Here is a 27,031-nt window from a genome sequence, read left to right on the forward strand (position 1 = left end):
ATGAATCTTACAGTAAAGGTAGACAGGCCAATACTACAGATCTGCTTTTATTTTGGTACACACGTTACAAAACAAGACTTACTATAAAAACCTCAAGCAATTAGCAACCAATCCTTGTTGGTTTTGTACATTACAAAAGCCAGCAAATCCCCAAATGAAACATGTCCCCTGCAAGCAGCCTACACACTGATTAACCTCCGTTTCAACCTTCAATATATGTGTAATACCTTAGCGGTGCAGGTCTTGTACAGGTGACTCTTGGCAAAGAGGAGAATGAATGTCAGAAGACCTAAGCTTGTCAGCGAAAATATTGTTGAGTGATATCACATATTCTAAGTAGGCATGGAGAATAGATGTGTGATAAAAAGGGCCCCATAATACAGCAAATACAGAAAAAATAAGGTCATTTTGATGGAAAATGAAATCAAGGGTTGATCCAAGTGAGAAAGGAGGTTCATATTTTGTCACCATGGGTAACTGAATGTGGTAACCACATGCCAACACTAAAACTGTGAATCCATCATCACTAGGCATTTAAAATTCTATATTGGATCATTTTATATCCTATCAGTTTAGTTTAAACAATATTTAACTCAAAAAACTCATACCCTTTTTGCTATGTAGGAAGTCAGTCTAGATGTTCCTAAAGGTCCACAATGTAAGATACCCTCTTTGCTTGCTATTTAAAGCCTGTGTTCTTATCTCCCACCACCACCACCTTAATGATCAGAAACTCTTCAGATACTCCCCTGATGAAATCCATTTAATTGGCCACAGTCTGGGAGCACACACTGCAGGAGAGGCGGGAAGAAGGATCCAAGGCATCAGGCGGATAACAGGTAGGCTATTCAACAAGGTGCAGCACTAACATAGCATGTGTCTAGAGGAAAGAAATTTGCAACACACTGGTCTGTAGACTGGAATTAAATTAGTGGCAGTGCTGGATATGCCTTATGCAAGAGTAGGAAAACTTCACACTTCACAGAAACAAGGGTAATTACTGTATCTTCTCTCTCTGGGTAGGTTAAATACTCTTTAGTGGAGGGGCAAACATAGCTGGTATGTTTGTAGTGTTACCATCGATCACTGGGTTACATCAAGCCCTACACAACGACAAAGCAACAGATCAAGAGCCCTTCATTTTTCCTATTCTTGAAACTTTACAGGCCAGTAATAAGCTCACACATAATAAAACACCTCCTTCACAGTAATACAGTGTCTATGGGAAAATATTTTACTTTTGTTGGAGTAAGTTTGCAGAAAGGTTCACAAACCTGTATGATTGCAGGTGGGTTTTTTTCCAGTTTAGCTTAGAATTCACATTATTATTATTATTCAATGTACCTTCTGCAATACTGAATGTCTGATGTTGTAGTTGGCAAGAGACATATTAACACACGCAACACTTTTCTTCCTCCCTCAACCAACAAATGTGGGGGTTTTTAGGTTTAGACCCTGCTGGGCCCTATTTCGAAGGTACTCCTCCTGAGGTGAGACTGGATCCTTCAGATGCAAACTTTGTTGATGTCATTCACAGTAATGCTGCTCACTTTCCTGCCGTAGGTAAGCGTTCATGTGCAAATAAATATCTGCAGGGACAGGCATGCACTGAGACACTAACATCATCACCTGTGTATCTCAGGGCTTGGAATGTATAACACCACTGGTCACCTGGACTTTTACCCAAACGGAGGAACTGTGATGCCTGGATGCAATGATTTAATTCCAGAGATGAAACCGAGTGATTTTGAAGTTATGATTGCAGGTAAACATACATTCCCAACATGCATAGTACTTTATTTTTGTTCAATTCTGAAACACGAACTGTGAAAGTAACTCTCCATTAGGGAGAAAACAGCAAAACATATTTTTTTTCTGCCTATTTACTCATAAGTCAGGAAAGGAAATAAGAAACAGCAAAGGCTGGATCAGAACAGTGCTCCCCAAGGAAAGGAACACTGTAGAGAAAGGAGTTTGAATACAGACCTACGCTTTGCTTCTATAATTTGAACTTGGACCTGCAGAACACAAAACAGCAGGGAATGGGGAATCTGCAAGTCCAAAAACCTAACAACCCCAGCAGGAAGTTTTCCAGGCTGAGACAGGCCAACATCAGGACCAAACCGGCAGCGTGACACCACCACATTTGGTTTCTTGCAGATGTTGCAAAGAGCATCTGACACTTATAAGGCATATTTAGGCAAAAGCACTCAGTGTTTCCAGGGACTGTACATGCCTCACCTCTCCACCTGAGACTTCTTTCTCTTTGCAGGCTTTGGAGAGGTTCACAAAAGGCTGGTGGGTTCTCCTGGCTCTATTAACCCTTTTGAAACTGTAATCAATATCATTTTGCTGAGACATCTCACATAGATAGATATATATATATATATATGTGCCTGTCTTTTTAAAAGAGACTATTACACCATAGTAGATAAATACATCTCACTTGGAATCTTGTCATAACTGGCACACAGGTCTCCAGATAAAACACAAACAGCAACTTCTACTGCAACTAGAAATGCATAAATTCAGACAAAAAAAATATTACAAGACCACACTGCTGTTCTCTTCTGTACCTCAGTTGTTTCCATGGTGAGGCAAGTGCAACTCTTATACAGGATAACAGGAGGTTATTTCACAGATGCTCATAAACATTGTTCCAACAGATGCTACAGTCATTGGGGGGTGCCATCACTCACGCAGCCATGAGTTTTATTTTGAAAGTATCCTCTACCCTACTGGATACCTTGGATATCCCTGTGAAACGTACAAATCCTTTGAGTCAGTAAGTATATCAGCCCAGGAATGGGTGAGCTGTAAAGAAAATAAACCAGGTCTCTGCACTCATCCTAGCTTCCACTATGTGCACAGAGCACTTGGATGCTGGTGGCTGCACTCTCACGGTGTGGTTTGGTAGGAGGAAGCACGCAGTGAGGCACAGTGTACAGTCACTCCATCAAGTATTCCAGTCTGGAAAATGAATCCTGAGGCACAGATGATATCACCAAAATGGGTGGGGGGTGGGAGGGTGGGAAATTAAAACCTATGCAGTTCTTACCCTAAACCTTTATGCAGCAAGCATGTAGGTTAGACATACCTACCCTACTAATTCCTGGCTGGAAGAAGAGACATTTGGAGCCTCCAGAACCCTTGACTGTTCTGCAGTGTACACTGGGCACTGATCAGACCACCTAAGCAAATGCACTTACGAATGATGCTCCTGTTTTTTTTGCCCCCCATATGGTGTTGCAATGTGAATGCAGGCAAGTTCCTTTCCACTAGGAGAGTAAAACTGGCTTATATTGTCCTAGACTTCAGCTGAAATACATTTGAGCTAGAGAATTTCAGACCGTCATCCAGACAGGTATCAAACCTGCTTATTCTATACCATCTTTGCATATGCATGGGTGCATAAACCATTATCTGAATTAAGTTTGTCAGGTTTTGGTGGTAAGATATGACAACATACAGCACTGCCACAGCTTTGCAAGATCAGAACAGCATCCTTAGCCCTAATTTTGTCAGAGCTACATCGAAAAAACATACATATATACTCTTCATTAACTGATGCTCTAATTTTCCCTAGGGAGACTGTTTCCCATGTCCACAGGAGGGATGTCCAATGATGGGGCACTATGCTGACAAATTCCCAGCCAAACTGAAACGAGTGAACCAAAAGTATTTTTTAAATACAGCAGCAGACCCACCTTTTACTGGTAAGTGGAGGTTTGTTACAGTTGTTTACATGCTTGAAAAGTGATTGCCTTGCTGTGATTTACAGCCATGTACTTGTGTTGTTTCTACAAACAACTGCTAACATCTCTGACAAGAAATGCTACATTAGTTATCAAAATTCAAGCTCATTGAGCCTTTTATTTGCTAACACGAATTAATTCCAGCTAGGAGAAAAAAGAACTAGCATATTTCATATCAATGATAATCTAGTTTTATTTTGCTTTTCTTTATGCAGCTTGGAGACAGAAAGTATTTATCAAACTGTCTGGTGTAAAGAAAACAAGAGGGGACATAAACCTTGTTTTCCATGACACAGAGGGGAACACAAAAGAATATGAAATTACCAGGTAAGTTAAATCAATACTCCCTTATAGCATTTAATGCTGCTAACATTAATCTACACATTTTCCACATATTTAAGTAGTACAAACACTTATTCTGTGTTGCAGACCTTCTGCTTAGCATCAGATATGAAAAAAATTATCACATAGGTAAGACCGATGAGCATGAGGGCAAATAGATGGTTGCAAAAGGAAATGGAAATCACTTCATGAGTTTTGTGTTTCTTGAGTTGGTCTTAAAAAAACAAAATCAGACAACAAAATGAACTTACACCTCTGGAATACACATAATTCATGCAGTGCTCACCTGTTTCATACGCACTTTAGCACAACCGCTTCACTCCCACACCTTGTGGCAACACACATCAGCATACTCACTCCACATACTGACAAGGCTCTGCTCTGCCCACGAGCTGCTGTGTGATCTCATTCAAGGCAATCCTATGTCTGCACTTACCAAATTTGCAAAGTAGATACCTCCTTCCTCCCCAGGACATATTAAAAGACATCACTACTATACAAATGGCACACTTTTTATAGTCTGCCCAGTGAGCTTCATTCACCCCTCATACCATCTCCTACTATCAAAATAGCAGTTCCTACTGCCTTCTGTACCTCCTCTGAAACAAGCACTTCCACATGTTCTCTCACCATCCTCTTTGTGCACATGCAGACTAAAGCCCCACAGAAGTTCCCAGCTTATCTACAAAATCCTCCCAAGAACTTCTCGCAGAGCCTTACCTGCGGTGATACCTGCAAAACCCAGCACGTGTGGGTGCTGGAGGCAGCCCCAGCCTCACCCTCACCTCCCGGTAGCCTCCTGCTACATGCACATTTAAAGTTTCCAGTGTTGTTTTTCTTCCTCTCCCTGTTCAGGGCATAACAGAAAAAGTGCAAGTTTCTGTTGTAACAGAGGGGAAAACCCCAGTCTTGCAATGAACGTGATCTAGTTTGGTAAACTTTAAACTTAGCATTGCTGTCTTCGTTCTATTTGCAGTGGACTCCTCTCTCAAGATCAAGTTTATACAAAATACCTTGATGTTGAAATTAACCCCAAACATATCAAAGAAATTGAATTTCTCTGGAATAAAGCCATATTTACTCTGCTCTGGGCAAGACTGGGAGCAGAAACTATCAAGATAATTCATGGAGAAGATGGGCATATGTAAGTATATTCCTTTTACAGGTCAGAAGAAATGGGAAAAGAGTGCAAAAACTCTGAGAGACAGGATTGAATATGATCTTAGTAAACTGGACATATGGTTTTCAATTAACAATGTGAATTTCAGTAATTACAAGGACAAGATATTACACTTTGGATGGAAAAATCAAATGTTCAAGTACGAACCAGAGAATAACTGCCTGGAAAAGAATACAGCAGTGAATAATTTGAAATGCATACTGTTTAGCCAGAGCAAAACCATTACAAACCAAGATAAAACAAGTCTCATTCCCAGGAGTATTGTATAGAAGATCCAGGAAGTAATTATTCTAATTTGAATAACTAGCATAAGACTGGAATCAGAAGCAGGGTCGTTTTCAAGTTTGAAGGGTATTTTTCAGGAACAATGCACAGAGACTGAAGTCTGGAAAAATAGCAAAAGACCTTTAGAAAACCTGATCTGTGTGGAACAGCTGAAGGAAATGTGTTTCTCAATAAAGAACTGCCTGGAGAGGAGCATGAAGATATAGACATCGGCTGTCTTTGAAGGGCCACAGTCAACCGTTCCATATACCTACTGGGTTTAGGTCAAGGTTTAATTGATGTATTTTACAACAGGACAAATATTGGTTAAGTATTTGGAAAAAAACTCCCTCATCATTTGGCATTGGTAGGGATTATTTAGAGAAGCTGATGAAATCCCTTTGTGTGAGCTCCTAAAAAAAGCTGCAAAGCTATGACTGGAGCAATCTAGTTAAGCACCTAGCCTAAATAAAGGGAGCTTAACAAGAGCCCTTCTGACTTCTTATCTAGAGCTCTATATGGGCGAATCTAGAGATTGATTGTATTCTGGCCCCCAAAAGCAGGAAGTTTACCTCGTTACTGTTAATATGTATTCTGCACAAGCTTTCAGGAAGGCTTAAGTAGGGTTATGGATCAAACTAACAACCCTTAAGATGGCAGCTGACTTTCATTTTTCTCAGTGGGGGGGAAGAGATAAATAAATCCTGATTCAAGTGGGTTTTTTCTTCTCAGGTCAACTTTTTGTGGCCGTGGAACTGTCACATATGGAGTTCCTCAGTTACTTACACCTTGCTAGAGGTCACCGAGTACAACTGTTCTTTCTGTACACAGCAGCTGAGCAAACCATCAGTCCTGCACATGGGAACACTGGTACACAAAGCTATTAAAGCAATAATCAAACTGCCTGTTGTTTTTTTTATTTTTTGTTTGCAAACACACTTGTCAATGTTTTTCATGTTTGAGCCCATTTTATTGTGCTTGTAACTATGGAAGCAACTGGAAATCATATAGGCTAACATACATTTATAAACTGCACAGACTTACTCTGCCAGTGCCTCAAGGCAAGAGCTGTTTCCCACCACACTGATAATGTGCCACATTTCCCATCCGTCAAACACTCTCAAGGCAGCACGTTACCTCAGCACACCACTCCGGCTGGGAACGGTCCCAAACACCTCCTTTCTGCAGCCTGCACTAATGCCCAGAGCTTTCCAGCCCCACACAAGAGCACTGCCCTCAGAAGACACTCTGGGGTGAGGCAGGAGCAGAACAAGACCAGGATCTCTTCAGCAGTTTAGGATAGCCCTTTGTACACTGCACGTCTGGGGAAGCAACAGCTGAAGGCAAACCTCAAGTGTTCCCCACTTCAGAAGAAACCAAACAGCTGAATCACAGCAGCTGGCTACTGTTTGAGTTCAAACACGTACCTTTGCCGTGGCCCCTGAAAATCCTGGCAAGAAACCCTGACTTTGAATAACTCCAGCTTTGTAAAACCTGGAATTGACTATTTCACATTAACACTACTGCTCTGCAAGGTCTGGCATGAGTGAGACACCTGGAGCTTTAAGAGACCAAGACAGTGGATATTTTTCCAAGTATAAAAACCAAACTATAAGTTAATGAATAGGAAGAAAGAGTTAATAAACTTCTAAGAAACAGGAGTGAAGAAGTTATCTGCCCAAGTGCTTGTATGTCAGTTATCAAGCGTGGGAAAATGGGAGCAGAAATACAATATTGAGAATGCATTTATAACAAGTATAAATATCTGAATGAAATAATGTTGTTTTTTTTTAAAAAAAGAGCGACAGTGTTGTATCCTTGACTAATCACTAACCAAGCTTGTAAGAAGTTAAAATCATAATTAAACACAAGTCTGAGGTTCAGCCAAGACAAACCTGGAGTCCTGAATACTGCACGTCCCCTGGGGACTTGACAGGTGACAAGGGAAGCATGAACAATGCCGGGAAGCACCATGCCGTGTCCCAGGAGAGTGCCATGGTGTCCTGCAGCACCAGAAATCCAGTCCTGTCCTCTGCCTGCTTCCTTTTCCAGACTACAGCTTCTTCAGACTGCAGAAACATAGCTGGGCCTTTATTTATCACCTTCTTTCTCAAAAGCCGTCTTTCTTCCGACAGCACCTGACCGTGAGGCCCCAAGGACCAGAACAGCTCCTGCAGGAGCCTGCATCCTACCGAAGGACACGCATCCCAGCCTTACCCCTTCTTCCTGAAGGGGAAGCAAGCAGCTGAAGCCCATCTGACCATGGCCTAAGGAAGTGTCTAGTTATTCAGTCTGCCCTGTGTTGAATAGGAGCAGCAGACTAACTATGATAAAATCCCAACCTGAATCTTTTCTATCAGCTCTTAAACTAAATAGGAAAGCCTGTTCCCCCTCATTTTGAACAAGTGCTAAAACTCATCGGTGTACTAAGGCACGTACTGATTCTCCTGTGTCATCAATATGAGCTTATTTACAAACTGAAATGTTACTTAAATTAAGGATGGGAGCACTGAGCTCTAAATTAGGATCAAAGGTGATGTTTTAGAAAAATTAAAAACTCACTGCTATTTAAAGAAGTAAACCCACTAGCATGGATGATAGCAGTGTAATAGCTATACACACAGCTGGTACCCATTTGGTCGTTCCCAGAGGTAGAGATTAGGCAACGTCAGCTCTGCCAAGATATATGGCCACAGCCAAAAGCTTTCTAGGCGAAGAGTTAGATGAGGTCTCATTTCGTCTTGAGTTCACTTACAGCCTTCTCCTGGAGATGAACGGGACCAAGGGGTTCCCAAACCTAGTTCTGTTCATTTGCACATGCTGGTTTTCACTTTTTACAAAGCGGCCACGTCACAATGTCTGAGGGAATTTTGTATGCTATTTGTATATATTTCCAGCATGTTTGATCTTAGCCATTCTCTAAGTGATGAACTTTCTCAAGCCTTGGGTTGCATGGGTAGTATAGAAAGGATCCACAGGGGTAGACAATTGTACTTCTACATCCGTTTATTTTAACAAGGAAACTAAAGGAACACCAGGAGGCCAGGCTCTTTCACTATGAAGTTTTCCTAGAGGTATAAGGCTTCACCAAACTGAGCTGATGTCAGGAAATGGGCACAAAAGACCCAGCAGCACAGGAGCATTCCACATCCAAAGTCACCTGATGCAGAACAAGGGAGAGGTTCCCCTGCATCCCCACTACATAACACTAAGAACAAAAGCCTTCCCAGCCCAGACAATCCCCTAAATATGTACATAATTCTCTTTAATATCCCATTTCTGATGTGTTGCTGCCTGGGAATTACCCAGTCTCTGGAGCTCCAATCTTATTCTGGGCTCCAGCACACTAATTCAAGAAATCCATGTCCACAGGTTTTGGAGTTCTCAGAGAAACCAACTACTAAAGTTGTTTTGCAGCTTAGCTAGAAACTATAATCTGAAATAAATGTTCCTATCTTTCTGGGAACATTTCCAAGGATAAAGCAGACTATAAAAAGTAGATGCAAAGTTTGCACATTAGTGCATGGAGCTTCAAAGCTGCACAGTAAGTAGTTCAGGTTTAGGGGTTTTTCTTTTATCTCATCAGGTATACAGCTTCCCAAGACAGCAGTATAAAGAGGGATGGCAGCTCACACTGGTGTCCTTGTGTTAGTTCTATAGTAGCTACCATACATCTGATAGAAGCATAGCCTCAACAGGACAAAAATCACACTGGATTTAAGCTGTGCTTTAGTAGATTTAGGAGTCCCACAATCACTAGTGGAGCAACCAAACATAAAGCTGACTCATATGTGTCACATACACAGCAGTCCTAAAGACATGTTGCAGAGAAGACGGACACAGCACCCTTTTCACCTGGTCGAAATTCAGCACCAGAAAGCTAAGTCCACTTGCTAATGGGTTAGCAAATCCTAACTGCTTCTTTTTCTACTGTTCTAGATGCTTGGAATTTGGATACTTGCACTATTTCTGCTCAGCATAGCAGAAGGTAAGCATATGGGGTTAGTCTTTATATAGCCTTTCTATGCTGCTATATTTTGTGAGACATCATTCTACACTATGGTGTCTTAAAACTTACTGATTGAGGTTACATAGTTCACTTTCCTATACAAGAATGGAGAGACCTGAGTGTATGTTGGTGTACTCTGCTTTAGTGATAGAGCGATAGAGGAAAAAGCTGGGGGTGGGGGGGCGGGCAGGGACAGAGGCAGTCTCATGAGGGTATAGCTTTATATTCAGAAGCCGCCACTTCTTGTATAGTATAAGACTTCTCATGTCATCAGCTGTTCAGCACAGTCTCCAGTTATTGCTGATTATTTGCAGTATCTTGGCTTGGTATTAGGAGCAACTCATCAGCTGTCTTTGCCTTAGGCAAGGCAACAGCTGGGGAAAGATTCCCAAGGTATGGTACAGGATACCCACAGAGGAACTGCAGCGAGTACTTTGTTGATGAGCAATAGGTGACTTCTTTCCTTGGGGTAAACAGCCTTTGAAGAGCTGAGAGAGGGCAACTGCTGGGCTTTGCTTTCTGTAAACCACAGAATTTTCAATAAACCAAGAGACCTCCAGAGAAGAGATGGTATGAGTTATGACTAGCCTGCTTCACCATTTTTGCTCATTCACATATTATTGATCTCATCTGTGTGCTACAGGCAAAGAAGTTTGCTATGAAAGGCTTGGATGTTTCTCAGATGATATACCATGGTCTGGGACTACAGAAAGACCTGTCCATAAGTTACCTTGGGATCCAAAAAAGATAGACATTCACTTTCTCCTATACACAAGAAGAAATCCTAACAGCTTTCAAGTAAGAATGATTCTGGTTTAAATGTTAGTAAATCACATTCAAAAAGAATAAATGAGCACAGACTCCAGCTGCATTCCTGGAAAGTGCTAGAAATGGCCAGACCTCCACTTTACTCAGGACACCACCTATTCCAGCTCCATGGCAGGGTCTCTGGGGCATAATTCACATCCTTTTCCATCCCTCACAAAGCAGCACACCCTCATGTTTTCTGTAGGGCCATAGAAAGGTACTCGGAAACCGTGCCTTTTAGAATCATTGAGCAATTTTTTTCCCACAGGTAAGATGAAAACACATTAAAAGTAAAGTCTGTGCTGTGCTAAGATGTGTTCAAAGCCCGCTTTGAATGGAGATACAGACCTTAAGCCGCTTGCAGATGAGTTTAATGTTGCATACATTTTGAATGCCTGTACAGATAAACATAATTCAGGTCTTTGCAATCCTGATACACTATTTACAGAAAGCAGGTTTAAATGTTTATAAATTTAATATCTGAAAACAGGAGATCTCTGCAGTTGATGCCTCAACAATTGACTACTCCAATTTTAACAAAAGTAGGATAACCAGATTTATCGTACATGGATTTATAGACAACGGAGAAGAAAACTGGCTGTCAGACATGTGCAAGGTAGGTACCACTGGGAAATCCTATCCCTGTGAAGTTCTTGGTTTGCATTTATAAACACATTCCTATAAACTGTTTGTTTTCTCTATTTCTAACTGATTTCTCTTATGGTACTTGTAGTGATAAGGAGGGTAAAAAAGAGGCCACATTTTTTAATTGTTAGCAACTTAAATATGTAGCTCTGTACCCTGAGGAAAAGCATGAGGTAAAATGCATAAATGCATTCATTTCTCTTTAGTGAAGCAAGTGACAACAGGATTTGGCTCAATAAGCATCCTTTTTCTTGGTAAAAACAATGCAAACCCTGGAGCAAGATACTGCTTAGGAACTAGGGCAATTCCAGAAACAGCTGTAGACTCAGAGCTATTGCATCATATTTCTCCAGACAAAAGACAGGTTTCCAGATGTGGGAAGTCCAGCACAAAGGTATGGGCTGCCACGTGAGTGTCGGAGGCTGAGGACAAGGGCTGACCGTTAACAGAAGCAATAAAGCTGTACAAACGTACATCCAGAAGGGACCTCAGTGGGATCATTTTGAACAAAGCTTTCAATCTAGGACTTGCTATGAACAGTGAATGAAGTAAAGCACTCTGCTTTATTGACTTTCGTGCTAATTCCCCAAGTTATTTCTTAATCCTCTCCCCAAACAAAGTTGCAATTCCAGCTTGCGGGCTTCTCAGATCCTATAAACATGCTTTTTATTGCAGCTGCAGCTAGTGAAAGCTACTAGTTATACAGCACAGAGTGAAGTACCAGTTGATGGCATATGACACTTCAATGATAAAAGTTTTCCAGCTAGCTATTCACACAACTACAGTTTTGTTTAAAGTCTATATTCCTATTTTACTTATGAGAACACTGTGAGAAACAATATGAAAGTCCACTACAATGAAGGTATTTCACATTTATTGCACCCCCATTACCTCCTTCTCTTTGATACTAGGTCAAAAGAAGATAGATGTATTTGGCAGTGTCTCACTGAAAAAAAAAATCACTTTATGAAATTGAGGAATGATTGTTGGATTTGTTAGTTGATAATTTGTTTGAAGTATCAGAAGCAGACTGATGATTTTATAATTCTCAGTCTCCTATTTTCTACTCTTAAAAAATATTTTTTTCTAGAACCTCACAATCAACAAGATAGCTCACATTTTGCTTCAGCTAGTCCCTTAAATCCTTTTGATCAATTTCCACAAGGATGTAGAGGCATGAGATAATTCTTTAGATTCTTTCTCTTTTATGGTGGCCTATGCTTTATCACAATACTCCAACTATATTTCTTTTAACTTGATCTCAGTGAATCTTTTCAGTAAGGAGTGGAACAAATGGGATTGTGACTACACCACCCTGCGTATGTGTATCTGTTATATACTTTCCTTCCCATTAAGTAATAATCCTATCTGCACGTTTATTTTTACCACTTATAACATAGCCACAGACACTTCTATTGCCTTTTTTGTCCTTTGCCAGTTGTAACGCATTTTGGATGCTTTATAGTGTCTGAACACAAAGCAAAGGAAAATAAATATACCAAAACTGTTAAAGCAAAATACATTTAGCTAAACAATCCAACTCGGAGGGAAAAAGCAAAAGCTTCAGATTCTGTGGCAGGCAATAAAGTATCTGCCTGTATATACATATTCCCAAATAAAACCATAAATCTGAAATGAATATTCACTGACACCAGCAATTTATGCATCCTCTTACGAAAACACAGTTTCTTATAAATCTGTATCAGAAAAACACTTGGTTTTTGTCATCAAAAATATAAGTTCTAACTGGATTTGAATTAAAGAAGACTTTTAAATCACTTAAGTGAATCAGTACATGGGTAGAGCTCTTATTTAATGTCACATACAAAGTTTCATTGAAATTAAAAATTAGAATTATCAGTATTAATACTGTTTTCCCTTCTGCAAAAAGAGACCACTATGGGTATTTGAAATGACGGTGTGGCCATGACTACAGTACACAACCCTACTTCGGTACTGTGTCCCTATGAGCACTGTGTGAGCACACCTGTGAGTAGGTATGACCACGTGTATACACTAAGGTTTTGGTTCTTAAAATGTTCTCATACAAATTCATGCAACATATATAAGTTGAGCTGTAATAAGCAACAAGAATCAATTCCACTTTGTATTTACTGTGAAGCTCTTTGGTTTTTACTTTTGTTTTACAAAACAGAGGATGCTTACTGTGGAAGATGTGAACTGCATTTGCATAAACTGGAAAAGAGGGGCAAGATGTCAGTACACCCAGGCATCGAACAACGTCCGTGTTGTGGGTGCTGAAATAGCTTATTTTATAAATGTTCTCATGGTAAGAATCTTTGTGGTTATAAAGCTATAGTTATAATGCTGATTTGAAAGAAGATTCAGGAAATCTCATGAATGTGAATGTAACCAGGAGAAAACTTTCTTCTACTCAGTGATTATTTTAGAAGTTGTGCAGTAAATAGACTTTTTTTTTTTTTTTAAGTTAGAGAACTATATCATAACAGCAGAATTAGCCAGCCTAGGGATATGAAGTTCTATGAGCCATCCCCACAGTACAGCTGAACAGGTATTCCCTCAGTGTTAACAGATGTAAAGTGTTGTGTAGCATTAAATATGCAGAGATAACGGACACAGCAAACTGCCTTTTCACAGAGACAAAACCTACCAAAGGGCTCTTCAGAATGCCAGAAAACCAGCTGGCAGCAGCTGAAGGACAGCTGCTCTCTCTTGGTCAGCAACACCACCTGGGGACAAGTAGGATGCACCCAGCCACCTCAGGGGAAAGCCCCTGAGCACACCACCTAAATCTGCAGAGGGTACCACATGCCCCCTTCCTCAGCCAGCCCACATGGGAAGCCATGCTTGGTTCAAAGCCTTCTTTTAACCCAAGTGCTTTCAACACACATTTCCCATGAAAGAACTATAAATTACTTCAATGGGCAGTACCAGTGTAGAAGTCTAGGATTGCTCCGACCCATGCCTCTCCCTATCTGCACTGCAGCCACTGAAGCACCGTCCAAAAGGCTGAAGGTCTCTCTCCTCTCACACCCTCCAGCCGCACGTGGTGCCTGACCTGCCAGGTGTAACTGAGAGCTCCTGCCTGGCTGAATCCTACAAGCCAGATGAGCATCCCATGAAACTTAATGGGGCCAGGATGGAAAACGGATACAAATCCTCTCAGGACACTATTGACAGACCTGTCTAGAGTTCTAACAGCCTTCAAATAAGGGCAGCACCTTTGAAAAATCTATGTATTGGACATAAGTACCTAAACTGGCAAACAGATCCTACAAATCCTATAGGAGTTCCCCAGTCTGTAGTCAAAAGCAGATTTTCAGCCCCTTTTTACTCTTCCCTGTTGCTGATAAAAACAGATGTAGTAACTTTTCATATTGGTGCTTTCTCAGGAAAAATATGGATACTCTCCAGCTGACGTTCACATAATTGGCCACAGCCTTGGAGCACACGCGGCAGGTGAGGCTGGCAGGAGGCAGCCAGGGATTGGCAGAATAACTGGTAAGTCAGTGACTTCAGTCACAGCTTATACTAAAGACACCACTGCTTAACAAAATGTTGTGTTCACTTTCTTTTACAATCATATCTGACTGTGACTTAGCCTCTTCTCACAGTACACCAAGGAGCACAGCCCTGGTAAGCATGGGAAAACCATCAGCATGGTGGTTATTTTGCTTGCATATGTTTACACAGCAAAGGAAAAGCTCTATACAGCTAACAGATGCAACACATCAGTTGACTTGCTGTTAAACATTAATGGCTGTGGCATCTCTACAGGGCTTGCTTTCTGGTGCTTTACCTAGTGGTGTCACTGCCCAGACCAGTGCCAGTTTGGAGCAGGACAGGAGTGATGCTGTAATGTAACAGCGTTCCACTGTTGCTGCTAAAAACGTACTCATAATAACTAATGTACAAGTTTTATCGAAGCTTTAGCTGCAATTGTTATTTTTCATAATGATTTGTCCAATACTAATATAATAAAACAGACCAGCAGGACAATCCCTGCCTGCCTTGTCCTAGCAGCTTTTCTCCTGCCATTTTCACCTTTCATTAATCTGGCCTGTTACGTAGCAGCGCATCTGACGCGCAGCATCACCCACTGTTTGCAGGTCCTTCCAAAGCATGCTAGAAGCAGCACAACAGTAAGCAGTTAGCTATTTCATATTGTAGCTTTGCTAACAAATATCGTTTTCCAGCAAAGGATGGATTAAACCTGACATTTCAGTAGTAGGCTAACCTTCCTGATGTGTCACCTATTATCACTTTCCTTTGCTATGTCTACATAAACTTCTCACCTAGTAGTGTACAGTAATAGTAATTAATTTTTTTTTTCCAGTGAAATTTCTAAAGTTTCATTTCTTCACTTAATGGTTGATATGCTAAAACTCCTTGGCAGGAAAAACTGAATCAAATAGGATTATACCATCTGCCCAAATTCAAGTAGACTTATTAAGAAACTGCATTTATACCTAAAGAGACAGAGAGATTTCAGTTTAATCCCCCCCCTTTTTTTTTCTGAAGGGGATCACAGGCGTTATGTTCATACAACTTGTATTAGTTTGAGCTACATGAGCCCTCTCTTACTTCTCAGATAATGTCAGAGCTAACTGAGCAGCGAGCACCCCCCCCATTATCACTATATTCCTAAGTAATTGCCTGTCCCTTTTAAGTGTTCCCACAGTTCTGAGTTTAGACATTTTTAAGGAATATGATGTTGTTCTCTTAATTTTTGGTCAGCCGATTCAGTTTCCACCCCCCCAGTACCAAATTGCTCTGCTGTCTTTCCCTGTTGCAAGTTGCACACTCTGTGCTCTGAGAAAGCCTCTCGCTACTGCTGAGCCAGGTTTTCCTGCTCAATTCTTTCAGAGAAGGCATTTTTGGTTCTGGTTTTTTTTATAGCTGTCCACGTTTCTCTGACTACTCAGACTCTGGACATCCTCCAGTAGTCCCATAAATAGTGTCTGTGTCTTGCAAGATATAACAGATCAAGCCTCTGTGACTATTGGCCAGAAGCATTTTCATCTTCCTTTTGATCCAAGAGCTTCTTTTCATGATTCAGCATCCTTTGGCTTGTAATCTGCTCTCTACCCACACTAGCTGAGAGCAAATGACTATTGAAGGAACCATTTTGCAACACGGACGACTTAAGTGATGAAAACACGTATGGCCAAGAGGCAAAGCAGAGCTCCGTGGAAGCACAAGCTGCCTCTGCCCGCAGCAGGAGCATCAGTGCAACAAAGCCACCGCACAGCCACATCCCTGCACTGTTCTTCAAGGGAGAGCCCTCACCTTTCTTAAATTCTTTAACTGACTCCTTAAAAAAGCAAGTGGCAATCAAATAGCCATATTTATTGCAATAAGAAGTAGTTTCTAAAAAAGATATTCTAGAGACCCCACAAAGCACAGTTGCCATTTCAGGTGTTCTAAAACCTCCAATACTCTCCCAGAAAGCAAAACTGAAAACCAGTATTATCAGCTAAACTTGTGACCAAACCACTCCTTTCTCAAAATATGGGTAACTCACCCTGCAGTCTGAATTCTTCAGCAATTTTTTAACATGTTTTTAAAGCTATGGGCTTGATCTCCTTATTCATTATGCAGTCAGTGCCAAGGGCAGCATGCATTTAGCAGAGTGACCTTTCATACACAAAAGACAATTTTGGATATTATTAACGCACTCCTTTTCATTTGTTACATTTCCTCAGGGATTTCAGGCTTGGTGAACCTTGGACTAATAGTCTACAAAATTCAGTTTAAAAGCAGAACCAAATCTGCTGCCCAGGGACAACAAGAGATGCAAGCATAAGGCAGTAGAAATTGTGCAATTCACAAGACTTTATGAGCTCCTGAAATTGGCGCAGTAATTTAGGAAGGAAATAAACTCCATTTTCTGATCATCACTTCAAAACTAAATGTTTTTTCCAAAATCTGACTGGAGTCAGAAGTAGGCAGGCTGGTTTCAACACCTCCAAGCACATGGAGTGCTATCAGCATCAATTCCTGCTTAAGTGCTCTCAAACAAGGTACCTAGAAACCATGCAGGTAGATCAGTTGTATAGGATACAGACACAGCAACCTTAACTTGAACAATATTATTAAAGTGAAATTCAATTAAAAAAATTATATCCAAGTGTTGGGATTCAATATTGATTTAAATCAGTAAAATTTAATAGGCTTCACACAGGTCACACTTTCTCCTTCCTGAGAGAAAAGTCGCTTGGTAAAAGAGAACGCACATCACCATTTTATTAATACCTATATTACTTAGATACAAGGAACTGTAGGCAGCTACGTATGTGATATTAATTATACACAGTCATAATGTTATGTAAAATGATACATCTGTATCTCTTTAGCTATATGTAACACTAGTTTTTTCCTTCAGGACTAGACCCTGCTCAACCTTATTTTCAAGGCACTTCAACTGAAGTCAGACTGGATAAATCTGATGCAGAGTTTGTTGATGTTATCCACACAGATTCAGCTCCCACAATCCCCTACTTAGGTGGGTATTTAGCTCTGGTGTATTAATACAGAATGATTTACACCCTATGGCATCAAGACCCAGTTGTGCTGTATCATAGCCGCAGAACAAACACACCATACTGGTCACTAACAGCCCATATCCTAACATACCAAGCATAAACAAGCTTCAAGCCAGCAGCTATAGGTGTGAGACACTATTACTTTAAAACATACTTACCCCTGCTTTAAATGCTTCAGGTTTTGGCATGAGCCCAGCTATAGGACATCTTGACTTTTATCCAAACGGAGGAAAGCAAATGCCAGGGTGTGGGAAGAACCCTGTTTCACAGATTGTAGATCTTGACGGCATCTGGGAAGGTAAGTATGCTGATAACATTACTAATTCAGGGGAAGGTCACCCCTCACAATGTAACAACTTAATTTTTTCTTAATGCAGGTGTTTTGCATTAGCTTTTGTTGTGTCCACCAGCAATGGCAGCTGCAGAGTGCAGTGACAATGTTAATGTGCTCAAAAAGCACCATTTTCCAGATAAACAAGACAAAGGCTTTACCTCTGAAAAATATGCCTCCTCTAAAGTATCTAATAGCACAAACAAAAGTTACTGAAACGCTGCCAAAAATATTGAAGGGCCTGTAACAGCACATTTACTTTTGTTTCTATTTAGGTGACCAGCAGCACTACTGGGTGGAGTAGGGCAATGATGCTCACAGCTACTTCTGTTAGGGTATCTGCAGCTGCAATTCTTCTGACATAATTAAAAAATATTAAATTAATTGTTCTTAACTATTCCAATCTGAGTTGCACTAAAGCAATATCATTATGTTTATTTTTAGTCAGCTAAAAAAAGATTGGCACATAGCTGCTCAAATATGCTCTTTGTTGTTTTACGTGGTTCTAAAAAAAGCTCTAAGTATAAGGAAATTTCTTTATGTCTTTATAAAGTTAAACTGCACATAACGTTAAAAATAAAAACAAATCAAGATTTCTGCTGTGGAGATATTTCAGTATACTATCTGAGCTCTTTCTTACATTATTGAAAACACCTTGAATTCTGAGAATCCATGAACTTATTTGTGATAACTAGCTTTTTTCTCCAGGTTTTATTCAATGCAGCTAGAGGCATTACTTTTTTTTGTGTGTGTGTGTGTACACTTGTTATCGATAATGGGGAATTAAAGCACAAAGAAATAACTGTGTTCTATATGATGATCTTTTTAACCTAAAGTCAGGAAAATAAAGTCAACACAAAGGAAAATAATATATTCATTATTTTAATTTTAAGAATCTCCCTTCCTTAAGCACTCCCCAAATAACAATAATTTTGTTTTGAAGTCCTCAGCTGGAGCAAATCAGCATTGCCCTAGGAAGCTGAATACTTTTCATTCGGTTTTCTTTTGTTATGGTAATGTAACTGTTGCCTACAAAAGACCTGCTTCACACAGTTCTCATTTCTATTGTGAAACTCGGTCAGATTGCTTGAATAAGTGTTTGTGAGGGGAGGGCAGGGGCTGGGCTGGGCTGCACAGTCAGTCTCCACAAAGCATTTCAAGTTTACATTTTATACCTGTTGAGTCAGTGACATTCCTTAGGGCATCAATTCATTACAAAAACAAGCTTCAAAACTTTTTTTTTTTTGACACTCCAAATTTATTTTTTTCTTTTTGATACTCCAAGAATTGTGAGGAAGCTTTTGAGAAGGAATGATGCCTCCCCATCACACAGCAAGGCTTATGCCAGTATCTTTCCTCAAACAGTAACAGAATGGAAGAACTAAACAGGGAATATATTTTCACAGGAACTCGGGACTTTGTGGCTTGCAATCATTTGCGGAGTTATAAGTATTACTCTGACAGTATTATCTACCCTGATGGATTTCTAGGCTATTCTTGTGCTTCATATGATGTTTTTCAAACCGTAAGTATTCCTCAGAGCCTCAGGATGGACCATATCCAAAATAGTGGCTCTTACCTTTACATCTGAAATTCAATGTATTTATGCTACCTTGTACCCACCAAATGTATCTGTAAGACAAGTGTCAGACATCCTAAAGTATTATAGCTCATGCAGCTGACATGGGTCAGTGTAGGAAAAGGCAACAACAAAACAGGGACATCCCTGGCTCTGTGCTGATGTGACAGCTCTGAGGTACGACTGGAGCTATCCCAGGCCTGCTCTGTTCTATCGAACAGAGTTACAAGTAAGGAGGAAAGCCTGTCCCTGTAATCACCAAATTTATTTCTCAAACAGCAAGGAGTAGAATCCCATGCTGTAGTAGGTGAGCTTTCAAACACAGCTGAAATGTCTTCTTTTCAAAAGAACAAGAAGTAAAATAACATGTGATGACTTGATGTCAGTCCGTGATCAAAGTACTTTGGTGACTTAAGATGGCCTCAGGGACAGGTTTATGGACCAAGGTCAGGAAGCCCTTCCCTGTCCCAGACCAGGAGATAGGGAACTACAGCCTAAGAGTAGCAGGGAGCTAACGGGCTCATATCATATCATGCAGGCAGCCCAGACAGAGGTATAAACTTACACAGTGCTTAGATTTACACATTCTGAGCAGCTGATAGACATCACACTTCTCATATTGGTTCAGTGAGCTTTGTTGTCAAGACAAAGCCTTTCTTAACCCACCCTGAAGGTATAAGGGGACATCATTCTTTCTCATCAGTTGCTGTGGAGGACACCTCCTCCTCCCTGCTCTAGTTCAACACTACTCAAGGATGTCACTGATGCAGCTGGATTGAGCTAAATGGCATGAGAAAAAACACAGAGCCCTGAACAATTAGAGCCTTTGAGAAAGCTGTCTAGCTTATATGATCTTTCCCAAGTCACAGAAAGAGTTACTTGAAATTTGTTGTTGCTGTGGTACAAGGTCAGTTAGGTGGGTATGCTAAAAATAAGCCCCATGACTAATTTTTTTTTTTCCTTGGGAGGATAATTTTATTAATAGATATATTTGTTTTCACTAGGAAACGTGTTTCCCATGCCCGCGAGGGGGATGCCCAAACATGGGTCACTATGCAGATAAATTCAAAGGGAAATATAAAAATGATTTTGTGAAATTCTACCTGAATACTGGAGAGGCCAAGGATTTTCCTCGTGAGTTTCTATTGTTACCTACTCCTTGTAAACAAGCCTTTTTATTTTCCTGTTTTACAATTCATTTTAACAGATAAATAGCAGTCCAATGGCTTTTCAGTCTTTCATGCCTTTTCCTCTTTTGCTTAAATTCTAGTGCCCAGTTTTGGGCCCTCCAGTACAAGAAAGATGTTGACAAACTGTAGAGTCTAGTGGAGATCACAGATGTCTAGTGGACAGCACTATAAGGCGCAGTGAGGATAGGCAACGCACAGAAGTTGCGGCAAAGGAATTTCTTATTAAATAGTATGAAAATTACTGTCACAGTGACAGTGGTTAAATGCAGGGAGAAGCTGGGAAATCTCCATCTTTGGAGATGTCCAAAACTCAGTTTGACAAAGGACAAGAACATGCTAGTCACAGCTGGGCTTGCTTTGAGAAGTGGATGGACCAGATTACTTCCTTTACAACCTAAGTTGTCCTAAATGTCATCTCTCACAAGACTGTTCTTCCTTCGCCTTTGTAAAGAAGAATCAGAGGAAGAAAAGCTGCTTTTGTTAAGCAAATGCTAAAAGAAAGTTCCCAGCCACAAAAACTATTTTTCTTGAGCTTCAGAAATTTTTTTACATTCCTTCTACACTATTTATATTCTGGTATGTATTGGTATTTATTCCTAACACCTCCTTCTTTCCAACTTCACTATATATGAAAATCTTCATGATCAAAATGCTGAGGTCCATATTGTTTACCTTGTTATGGACTAGCTGTCTGGGTTTTTTTCCTCCCAGAAAGTAATGCAAATATCAACCTATTTCTCGTGTTGATCTCATCAGGACATAAAGACAGATCTGACTCATTGCCGCTTTGTATTTGTTTTGCATGGTTATAATGCAAGGAAGAACAACAAGCATCAAGCTTCATGTGTGACAGCACAATGTTTGAGCCCAGACAGCCTATAATGTGGCCTTGAGCTGAAAGTGAAGGGCAGTGATAATTTTGTTTTGCTTTCAACTACAGTGTACAGACCAAAAAAAAGCCAACACTTCGTATTTTGGAGACTTTCTCCCTGGGTACAATCTAACTTACTGTATTTCTTCTCTGTAGTTTGGAGGTACAAAGTAACTGTGACACTCTCTGGAAAGAGTAAAGTAAAAGGGTATGTAAACATTGCCCTGTATGGAAGCAATGGGAACACAAGGCAGCATCAGATTGTCAAGTAAGTTAAAAATTCAATAGAAAATAAACTTCTCTAGAATGCTTAATTCATATTTTCAGTTAACATTTCCGTTTAAATTGGTCTTCTTTTAGAGATCAAATTCTACCCCTGATGTAAACACAGCAACAATTCGCTCACTCTGGGTTTACATTTGAAGGGAGAAGGCTAGAATACAGGATTTTAAAGTATTAGAATTTGGTATCACTTGTTTGGGGGCCCACTAAGGTCTTGCCATACCTATGCTAGCAGAGTTCTCATCTTTTTGTCTTTCATAGGGTTGTAAAATGTTGCTGCCACAGCTGGCTACAACTAAAGCCATCTCATGATTTACTATATAAAAATCTACCTTTTGCGGCTCATAACTTTGCCTGCTTACATTGAAGCTGCTTTCTTGCCTCATGTGGTTTTGTTTCTTTGCATTTTTCTTGGTTGTTTCAACTAGAATAGCTGAAACGATGAAAACTAGGGAGGAAGGCATTTTGATGTAGGTTTGAGGGGCGTCATTTTTTGGTTTTGTTTTTTGTTGATTGACAGCTATGTGGATTCCACTTTTCCAAGGAGGACTTCACACCTTGATGCTTGACAGCAGGGGTTTGCTGTGAGCTGACTCCAGTTTGCAGGCATCCATGCACTTTCCCGAGTAGAGTCTGCCAGCGCTGAATGCACTGCAGCACTCCTGAGCTGCCGTTTGCAGGGCTTGTGTCAATTCGGATGCCAGAAGTGAACTCTTTTCCCCCACAGCAAATTTTGCTCTAACCTACCAGTCACAAGTGCGGATCCAGCAAAGAAACAAGGCAGCAAAGGGATTTTGTCCTGTGTCTCATTACTTCCACTACCATAAGCCTTTTAATACAGGGAAGAGTAAAATCATCCTCTGAAGGCTAATGAGTGAGAAACTGCAAAGCTAGGGGAAGGAATAAAAATCCTGTCTCTCTCATGAAGCTTGTTAAAACTGTAGAGGTTTCTTCTGGGTGGTTCTGCTGGGTCCTCTGCTTCCCCCCACCCCCCTTCTGTATCTCACAGGTCACACCTACAATAACAGTTGTGCAGTGATAAAGGCTGCACATATTCAAATGTCTCTTGAATTCATACAGCAGGGTAAATAAGAAAGAAGCTTTTCACCTTCAGAGCATGGGGGTGGGAGGGGACAGAGGAGAAGCTCAGAGAAGCATTGGCTCATATTCAGTGAGATGTAGCAGCTGAAGCCATTACCAGTCTCAAACTGCTGCCATTTAGAGCTTGCTATGTTGCTGAGACATGAAATAAGTAGCCAGATTCTAAACTGTGGTTACCCAAGAGCAGATGCACAATTGACTCATCCAATTGACTTGCAATGGTGCTGCAAGTGTGGGAATCTCTGCTAGGGGGCCAGGCTGAGCAGCTGGTGGATAATCCTTTTGGCCACCTCAAACAAATCCAACATCTGTATCATAAATTAATTAACATTAAATGAAAGTCTCAGTTACGTAGGCAGGGTTTTTTCGCACATAAGCAACAAGGAGCAAGATCTACCTTCTCCACAGTGATTGTCCTGTAACTGGATCTTCATTGCGAGGTATGACTGCAGCATATGAGGCCTACCTGCCTTTGCTTCTTCTGACAAACACTGATTTGGGATGAATTAAGTTGGAAAACTGGCAATAATGTATCTCTGTTATAAGCTAACTACTGTCTCTCTGCTAGCTTTCTACTCACTTGCTACCACAGGCAATCGGTTGACAGGACTGGTAATTAGTATTAAACTCTCGCATGCCTCACATCCTTAAAACGTTATTTTTCACAGGGGAACCCTCAAACCAGACAACACCTACACAAGCTTCATTGATGCAGAAGTTAAAGTTGGAACAGTTACAACGGTTAAATTTCTTTGGAACAACAACCGGTTAAATCCAACTTTTCCTAAGTTAGGGGCTGCAACTATTACAGTACAATCTGGAGAAACTGGAAAAGAGTAAGTATATCCATTGTAAAAATCTCGAAAATTACTTGGAAAGATAGGTGACAATATTATACATAGCATGAAAACATTTTCACAAGAAAAGCTATTTAAACCATTAAAAGAAAAAAAAACTCTCAAGAAAACCATTTCCTTCCTTTCAAGAAGCTGTTCATCCATAGTTCAATTCGTTACTACTTCAACACTTTACCTTAAATAACTTCAAAGAAAGACTTTAAATATCTCCAGGCTTCAGAAGAAAGACTTCCTGTACAGCCCTTTGGGTAAGAAAAAGCAGTACCGGCTTGGATTATCAGCCTCATTCTTGCTAAGCTCCTACTGTCCACGAGAACTGGTTATCTGTAAAGGAATGAAGGCAGTGGGTTGGTTATTATTGATAACATGCAGCTGTGGCAATTTTGTCTCCCCTCCAGGCAGTCTCAAAAAGTACCTTTCCAACACTTTGCCATGTCTGAATGCTGAAAACCTTTTTCACTGTAACAGGCAAATCATACTTTTTACACCACACTAGCAGAATTCTTATTGCCATTTTGTCATATTTTACACCTCTTTTTTTCCAGATATATCCATAAGCATTGCAAATATAGAGTTTGTCCCGCTGTCCACATTTAATTGTTCTAGTAAGTCTAAGACTAATCTCCATGTTGTTAACAATGTAATTGCAATTTTATCACCCCTCGAGGCAGCCTCAAAAAGAGGTTTTCCAGCACTTTGCCATGTCTGAATACTGGAGACATTTTTCAGCATAACTAGCACATCATTTACTTTGCATCATCCTAGCAAAGTTCTTATTACATTCTTGTTATACTTTACACTTCTTTTTTCAAATATAAGCATTGTTAAAGTGGAATTTTCTTCTTCTGTACCCATATCAATAAGTCCCCATCTATGTTGGGTACCAAAAGTTGCAATTTGAGTTAAAATGGACAACAAATATTACAATACACCCACATCACTTAGCTGCAACGGCTCACCTCTCATGGTGTCTGTTATGGGTGGCAGGTTATACCGCTCATCTCAGCAATATTAGGCACTAGTTGTCAGAGTCCAACTCAGTCTGCCTCACACAGGGCACCAATTGTTGTGGCACAAACAAACTAGTAGGCTGCAACAAGGCTTTACCATTGGTCAGATTCTACTGTCTGTACTGTATCACCTGCCTCCAGAGACCAGGCCATACCACTCCTCCTCCATCCAACCCCCCTCTCCCACCATCCTCAGGGCTATTTAACCATTTAGCAGGAACAAGCTACAGCTGCACATCATCCAGGTCAATCAACCCACTGCCGCTGAGGCAAGGCCACAGCTGCACATTATCAATGCTGATCAACCCACTGCCTTCACTCCTCTACAGTTACCTGATTCTGAGCTTGCGTTAGGATGTCTGATTTGCTGTCAGCTGGAATCGGCAGAAGTTTTTCCATTGATCTTAATGGTCCCTGGGATCATGACTGTACAAAAGAGGACGGTGATAATAAGCCTACCCTTCCAATGAGCAAGACTAGTACAAGGAAGATGAGCTTAAAAGGCTATATATAAAGTTGGGGGAAAACGGCTAAAACTTATTTCTCTAGGCTTTGTGGAATATGGCTTGGATGTTCAGAAGTATGATCTACTGATCCAGTTTTCTTCATTTTCTTGGACTTTTTAAAACAAACTCCTTCATTTGCTTGATGGGTTATTTTATCCTCCCATGACTAGGTATCTAGAAGAGGAGGTACAGTATATGTTTTAGACCTATATACAAATATATAGTTAAGATGTCATCACTTAAAAGAGAACATGGGAGATGGAAACAGTTACAAGCAAAGCAAAAATGATTACAGCCCAGCAGCATTACCTTTAAGCAGAGGTCCTATGTCAAGTTGTAGTTCCTATTCACCAAAATACATTGCAGATGCATATTCCTGTAGATAAGTGCTCACTCTTCTATTGACTCATGGCCTTTGCACAAGTAGTTGTGACCATCTACATAGTGATAGTAGTACAAAATGGGGGGGGGGAGGGAAGAAACTGTAAAGTTAAAGGCAGGCAGACAGTGAACCAGAATGAATACAGCCCATCGATGCTTTCCCCAGCAGTAATATTTCAAACTTAGGAGCTCAAAGTATGTTCTGTTCAGTTATGTCAAATGACAAAGGTTGACTTATAATCGAACAAATCCACTTGTATAATCTCAACAAATGTTGAGAACTCAAGGAGCTTGTACTTTTCTTCAGGTTCCGTTTCTGTGGTTCCGAGACAGTGAGGGAGGATGTTCTGCAAACTCTTACTGCTTGCTAACAGCACATATGGATGCCCAAAACCTTGCTGCCAATAAAAGCTAGTCATGTGTAAAACACTGGAGTCTGCAGCTGTAATACAGGTGATGTGTGTTGGGGATTTTCTGCTGGTTTGGGAGGTGGGGGTTAAGTCTGCAGATACCCTCTCCATAGACAGAATTTTTGGAGTAGCTTTGGGAGTGAATGAGCCAAAACCTGTTGAAAAATTCCTCTGATTTCAACCTGTTTCAAAATTATTTCAGACAAGAGGAGGAAAGGGGACAGGTAACAGAATCTGGATAGCGGCTCCTAGGCAGTACTATGAGAAAGCAGACCTGCTTGTGAGTAGGAGAGGAGAGGATTAATGAAGCTGATGTTCTTAATCAAACTGAAGGCTAAGCTCAGAATTAGCGTGAGATAAAGACGAAACAGAGATAAGAGGGTGACTGGTTACAAAATGAGGACAGAAGGTTAATTTTAATTACCGGTGAGAGATGGAACAACGAATGTGATGGAGAACTGGTAACACGTCCTGATGTGTTAACACCAAACTCAGCTTCTACCATATGATCTAGATGGAATTAATTTGAGAAAAACAAACTGGATAGCAAATTTCAAATGTTAATGACATTTCACTAAAATGCTTATAAGCGGAACAATGACCAACGTGTCCTGAAATCCCATGTGGTGGCCCTCAGCCTTGAACAAAACTGCCAGATCATGTGGTCAGAAAAGGCAATGCAAAGAGGGAGTTGCTTCTTTCCCTGAGTTTTGATAAAACACATTCAGCTGAAGGGAGGGTAGTTCATAAATTCATTTCTGTCCCTATGTGATCCTGTCTCAGCTCCCCCAGCCTGCTGCTGGAGAAGCAGCCTGCTTCTCCTCTGCTGCCAGAGGAACCCCATTCTCACTGAAAAAAACATGGAACTGCTGGGGCTGGGAGATTTACCTCTCTTGGGACCTTTTGTCTTCAGCAGTTTCTCTTGAGGTTCCCCAGACTGGGGCACTCTGCTCTCTCTGCCTCTCTGGGTGACATTTCCTCCCC

General features: G+C 40.6%; 2 protein-coding genes across 3 annotated transcripts in view; both read left to right on the plus strand.

Moving 5' to 3' along the window:
* LOC308070027 (pancreatic lipase-related protein 2-like) overlaps positions 1 to 8,718 on the plus strand; it is a 182,092-nt gene extending 173,374 nt beyond the window's left edge. For both annotated transcript variants that reach the window (XM_080403272.1, XM_080403273.1), the window contains exons 7-14: positions 731 to 839; positions 1,447 to 1,563; positions 1,643 to 1,765; positions 2,667 to 2,785; positions 3,587 to 3,716; positions 3,971 to 4,082; positions 5,074 to 5,241; positions 6,274 to 8,718. In XM_080403272.1, coding sequence (XP_080259398.1) covers positions 731 to 839; positions 1,447 to 1,563; positions 1,643 to 1,765; positions 2,667 to 2,785; positions 3,587 to 3,716; positions 3,971 to 4,082; positions 5,074 to 5,241; positions 6,274 to 6,337 — 942 coding nt within the window. In that variant the 3' untranslated portion in view covers positions 6,338 to 8,718. The remainder of the gene's footprint in view (positions 1 to 730; positions 840 to 1,446; positions 1,564 to 1,642; positions 1,766 to 2,666; positions 2,786 to 3,586; positions 3,717 to 3,970; positions 4,083 to 5,073; positions 5,242 to 6,273) is intronic.
* Positions 8,719 to 8,728: 10 nt separating this feature from the next.
* On the plus strand, positions 8,729 to 26,066 carry LOC308070028 (pancreatic triacylglycerol lipase-like). The gene is made up of 12 exons (XM_080403274.1): positions 8,729 to 9,529; positions 10,194 to 10,348; positions 10,848 to 10,973; positions 13,158 to 13,292; positions 14,377 to 14,485; positions 17,370 to 17,489; positions 17,708 to 17,827; positions 19,267 to 19,385; positions 20,444 to 20,573; positions 21,657 to 21,768; positions 23,552 to 23,719; positions 25,945 to 26,066. The coding sequence occupies exons 1-12, from the start codon at positions 9,481 to 9,483 to the stop codon at positions 26,006 to 26,008; spliced, it is 1,407 nt and encodes a 468-aa protein (XP_080259400.1). The 5' UTR covers positions 8,729 to 9,480; the 3' UTR covers positions 26,009 to 26,066.
* The last annotated feature ends 965 nt before the right edge of the window (positions 26,067 to 27,031 follow it).

The sequence above is a fragment of the Falco punctatus genome, assembly GCF_963210335.1.
Source record: "Falco punctatus genome assembly, chromosome: 9".
In the NCBI taxonomy this organism is placed as follows: Eukaryota; Metazoa; Chordata; class Aves; order Falconiformes; family Falconidae; genus Falco; species Falco punctatus.